The 4100-nt window shown below is 37.3% G+C and overlaps 1 protein-coding gene across 1 annotated transcript; it reads left to right on the top strand.

Annotated features, from left to right (window-relative positions):
- Positions 1–295: 295 nt before the first annotated feature.
- Positions 296–3888, top strand: LOC113349886 (glutathione gamma-glutamylcysteinyltransferase 1-like). Its single transcript, XM_026593920.1, has 8 exons — positions 296–609; positions 1079–1235; positions 1305–1543; positions 1740–1903; positions 2415–2466; positions 2569–2796; positions 2890–3384; positions 3491–3888. Exons 1-8 carry the CDS (start codon positions 316–318, stop codon positions 3584–3586), a joined length of 1725 nt encoding a protein of 574 aa, XP_026449705.1. The 5' UTR covers positions 296–315; the 3' UTR covers positions 3587–3888.
- The last annotated feature ends 212 nt before the right edge of the window (positions 3889–4100 follow it).

Here is a 4100-nt window from a genome sequence, read left to right as displayed (position 1 = left end):
TTGAATGAGAGACATGAGCCTCAATACTCCTCTGATTACCAGATCAGGAGCATGTATAATTATGATTTTACGATTTTAACCCTTATCAAAAATCCACCATCTACAAGTGTAAATCGACTTTTAGGTTTTCCTAATTACCGGCAAAGCACCTAGGCCACGACTTTAGAGGTTTTAAACTTTTGCTTTACTGTAAAGTAATTGTCACTATCGGATTCCACTTTCTTGATACATCCACCGGTCTATAAATGCCTACGCTCACATTACCTACCGCTAGAGTTTACCACAAAACGTTACTTTATCGGTATTAATAAGTTGATGGCATTGGTTTCTCGGTCATTAACCACAGCCTATCTTACGCTCCAAAGAAAATTAAAATCAACAGCCTATCCTACGACCTTGTATCCTCCTCCTAGGACTTCACAGAGACAGAGTGTCGTTAGAGAGAAGAAGAAAAACAATTTGTATTTTGAAAATAATAACAGGAGAGAACAAACAAGAAATATTGAAGTCAGAGCAAATAAGAATTCTGCAACAATGGCCATGGCTGGTTTGTACAGAAGAGTTCTTCCTTCTCCGCCTGCAATTGAATTTGCTTCTACTGAAGGGAAGGTGATTGATTTTACTCTATACCCTTTTCCCTCTTTCCTTTTATCTTTTTGGATTCTTCTTAGAAGATCCTAGGGTTTGTAGCTGTGTTCGATAAATAAAAATTGAATTTGACTTTCAAGGGTTGGAAGCGCAAAGCCTTAATTTTTCATGAAATAATTATCCATCACAAGTCACTTGGAGTCATTCTAGTATTTACGCTACATTGATGTAATAATAACAATTGGATACTTCAAATTTTGTGAGTAGTTAATGTAATCATACTACATAAATATCATTCTTTAGGGAGTGTAGGTGTAGAAACCTAAACAGTACATGTTTCAACTGTGGCAATCTAAAGCTCAAAATGTTATGGATGGTAATGTTTTGATTTACGAATTATATTCGTTGTTTGAGAGTTTACGTTTTCGACAACATTCATGTCAGAGTTTCTTTAAACTTCTAACACAGTTTTTATGTTTGGGATTGACAGGAACTTTTCAGTGAAGCCCTTCAAAGTGGAAATATGGAAGGATTTTTCAAGTTAATTTCTTACTTCCAGACGCAGTCGGAACCTGCATATTGCGGATTAGCCAGTATTTCAATGGTCTTGAATGCCCTTGCAATTGATCCACGAAGAAAATGGAAAGGTGATTTACATTGTTAAATATTTCTAAGACATTGATTTTCTAGGTATTAACAAGTGTGATTTCTCACAGGACCTTGGAGGTGGTTCGATGAATCCATGTTGGATTGCTGTGAACCTTTAGAGAAGGTCAAAGCTGAAGGAATCACATTTAGTAAAGTTGTATGTTTAGCTCACTGTGCTGGAGCAGAAGTTAAAGCTTTTCGCACAAATAAAAGCTCAATCGATGATTTTCGCAAATATCTCATGACATGTACTTCATCTGAAGATTCCCATCTGGTTACATCATACCACAGAGGACCTTTGAAACAGGTAACTGAGCCAATTTCCATCTACTTGTTAGATTAATGTGTATTCCACTTAGTTCAAAGTTTACACTAATTCGTCGCGTTGAGTCTCTTTGTATCCAAATATTTGTGGTATCTTAGTAGCTATCACGTTCTTGATGTACTTGATCTACATACTAAACGGTAAGAACTGTGAGCGGTTTGGTTATGTTTGTATTCAGACAGGAACAGGCCATTTTTCACCTATTGGTGGGTACCATGCTGCAAGAGACTTGGCACTGATTTTAGATACTGCTCGTTTTAAGTATCCTCCTCACTGGGTTCCGGTTACACTTCTTTGGGAGGCCATGAACACTATTGATGAAGCAACGGGGCATCATCGAGGGTATGAACTTCTTTCTGATGTAGATCGAAAACTCATATGTCACCAATTGCATGATGAAAAAATGGATGTCCCAAATGCTAGTACCCCAGTCTATAGAGCTTTGGATAATTCGAGTCTACATCTAAGAAATGGTTGAAACGTATTTCAATGCTATTTGAGCTTTGTTATGTACTTAGATAAGGTGCTCTTGTAAATGTGCCAATGTGGTATCCATGTGGGTGTGTGATTTGAGGCTCCAATCCTTGTGAGTTTTTTTTTTTTTTTGAAGCATAATCCTTGTAAGGTTAATCTCCCATCATAAAGCTTGTACAAATACCATCCCATTCTAAACTTCCAAAAATTCCCTCAACCACCTAATAAGATCTTGAAAGTTAAAAAGTTATGGTACCTTTCATTTCCACTTTTTGTTTGAATTAATTAGCTGACTTCATTAGTTGTTTTTTACTTTATAGATTATGCTTTTCTCCTTTTTATTTGGACTTGGGTTATTGATTGAATTTGGGTGCTTTAGGTTCATGCTTATCTCAAGGCGTTTGAGGACACCATCTTTGCTTTATACCTTGGTATTGTTAGATGGTTCTCTATCTTCTTTAATATTTGTGAATATATTTGCACGCTTTTGCAATTGTTTGATAAGCTTATTGTGATTGCATTGCTTCATGCAGAGCTGTAAAAACGGGAGCTGGAATGATACTGCAAAGTACTTGATGGGTGATGTTCATGATCTTTTGCAATCCGCCGATGTGAGGGATGTTCAGAAAGTTCTCTCAGTTGTAGTTACATCACTCCCTGCCAAATTTACAGAGTTCATCAAGTGGGTCGCAGAAGTGCGGAGACAAGAAGATGCGGGTTCAAGTTTAAGCGAAGAAGAAAAAGAAAGACTTGCAATAAAGGTTTTCTGTAATTTCTGTTTTCTCTAGCTCTTTTTATAATTTGCTTGATGGCTTCCTTATAAATGTTATAACACTATATTCTTTGAGTTTCAGGAAGAGGTATTGAAACAAGTCCGTGAAACTGAGCTATTTAAACACGTGGTTGAGAGTCCATGTTGTAGGAGCATTCCATCTTGGAACGACAAAGACACCTTGCCTGAGATCGCAGCTATGGTCTGTTCCCAAGGAGCGGAAATTCTGTCAGGAAAATTTGGTTCCTCAAACGGGTTCTGTTGTAAGGATACATGTGTATCATTAACGACTAACGGCGACACACCTATTACCATGGTGTGTGGGACAGTCGTTACTGGTAAAAGTCAGCAAGGGGTCGATATGTTGGTCCCTTACTCTGAAGCAAATCCGTGTGGTTGCCATGTTTCTGGTCCATGTAAATCCAACACGATGCACCCAGTATGCAGTGACATTCTTACTGCACTATTACTTGCATTGCCTCCTCATACATGGTCCGGTATAAAAGATGAAAAGCTTTTACAAGAGATGTATAGTCTGGTCTCAATAGATAACCTTCCCCGCTTGCTTCAAGATGAGGTGATTTGCTCTATCTATGACGCGGTTATTTTTTCCCCATGCTTCATAGTGAAGTCATTGACTCATTTCAAATAAAATGTTATAATTGTTTCGACATCCATGTCAGGTCCTGAACTTGCGGGGCCAGCTGCATTCCCTGAAGATATGCCAAGATAAAGAGGGAGAACATGATGATCTAGGTGTGCCTTCTCTCTGTCCATAATACTTCTGTGTTTCATCTCTGTTTTCTTTTTGTTCTTGGCCTTTACCATCAAACTTTCAGGAGAAACAGTTAGTATCCACTGTATGCTGTAAATAATGAAGCACCAAAACAGAGCCAAACGACGAGAAACCTAGATAAAGTGCCATCTCTGTTTTCTAATATTTTTACTCTCTTTTTTTTCTTTCCCCTCGTACCGTTGTTTAGTAAAAAGAAACTATTTGTAACTACGAGGGGAATTGCACATTTTGTAGATTCTTGCGATTTTCTCATAGTATGTTAAAAGTTCTTTGAATTTCTAGATAGTGTTTACCAGTGTTAAACTGAAGGCCATTTGGCAATAGAAACATAGAATAGGTAAAAGAAAAAGTCTAAACAAATTGGTTAAACGTTAACTATTCAGAAATTAATTTGAATTCAATTACACAAGGAATAGGCTATCAGTAACAAAATCAAACAAATCAACCAACGGAAAAAAGGCATCCAAAAAGGAGAAGAGTCGGGAAAAAAAATCTAA

The sequence above is a fragment of the Papaver somniferum genome, chromosome 2 (genome assembly GCF_003573695.1).
Source record: "Papaver somniferum cultivar HN1 chromosome 2, ASM357369v1, whole genome shotgun sequence".
Lineage (NCBI taxonomy): Eukaryota > Viridiplantae > Streptophyta > Magnoliopsida > Ranunculales > Papaveraceae > Papaver > Papaver somniferum.
This window is presented reverse-complemented; position numbering and strand designations above follow the sequence as displayed.

What these genes read in the sequence shown, in the direction of transcription:
- LOC113349886 (XM_026593920.1), top strand. Translation starts at nt 316, where the DNA reads ATGGCATTGGTTTCTCGGTCATTAACCACAGCCTATCTTACGCTCCAA. An exon ending in GCAACGGGGCATCATCGAGG is followed by an intron (nt 1,904 to 2,414) that starts GTATGAACTTCT and finishes TGGGTGCTTTAG; the next exon opens with GTTCATGCTTATCTCAAGGC. An exon ending in CCCGCTTGCTTCAAGATGAG is followed by an intron (nt 3,385 to 3,490) that starts GTGATTTGCTCT and finishes CATCCATGTCAG; the next exon opens with GTCCTGAACTTGCGGGGCCA.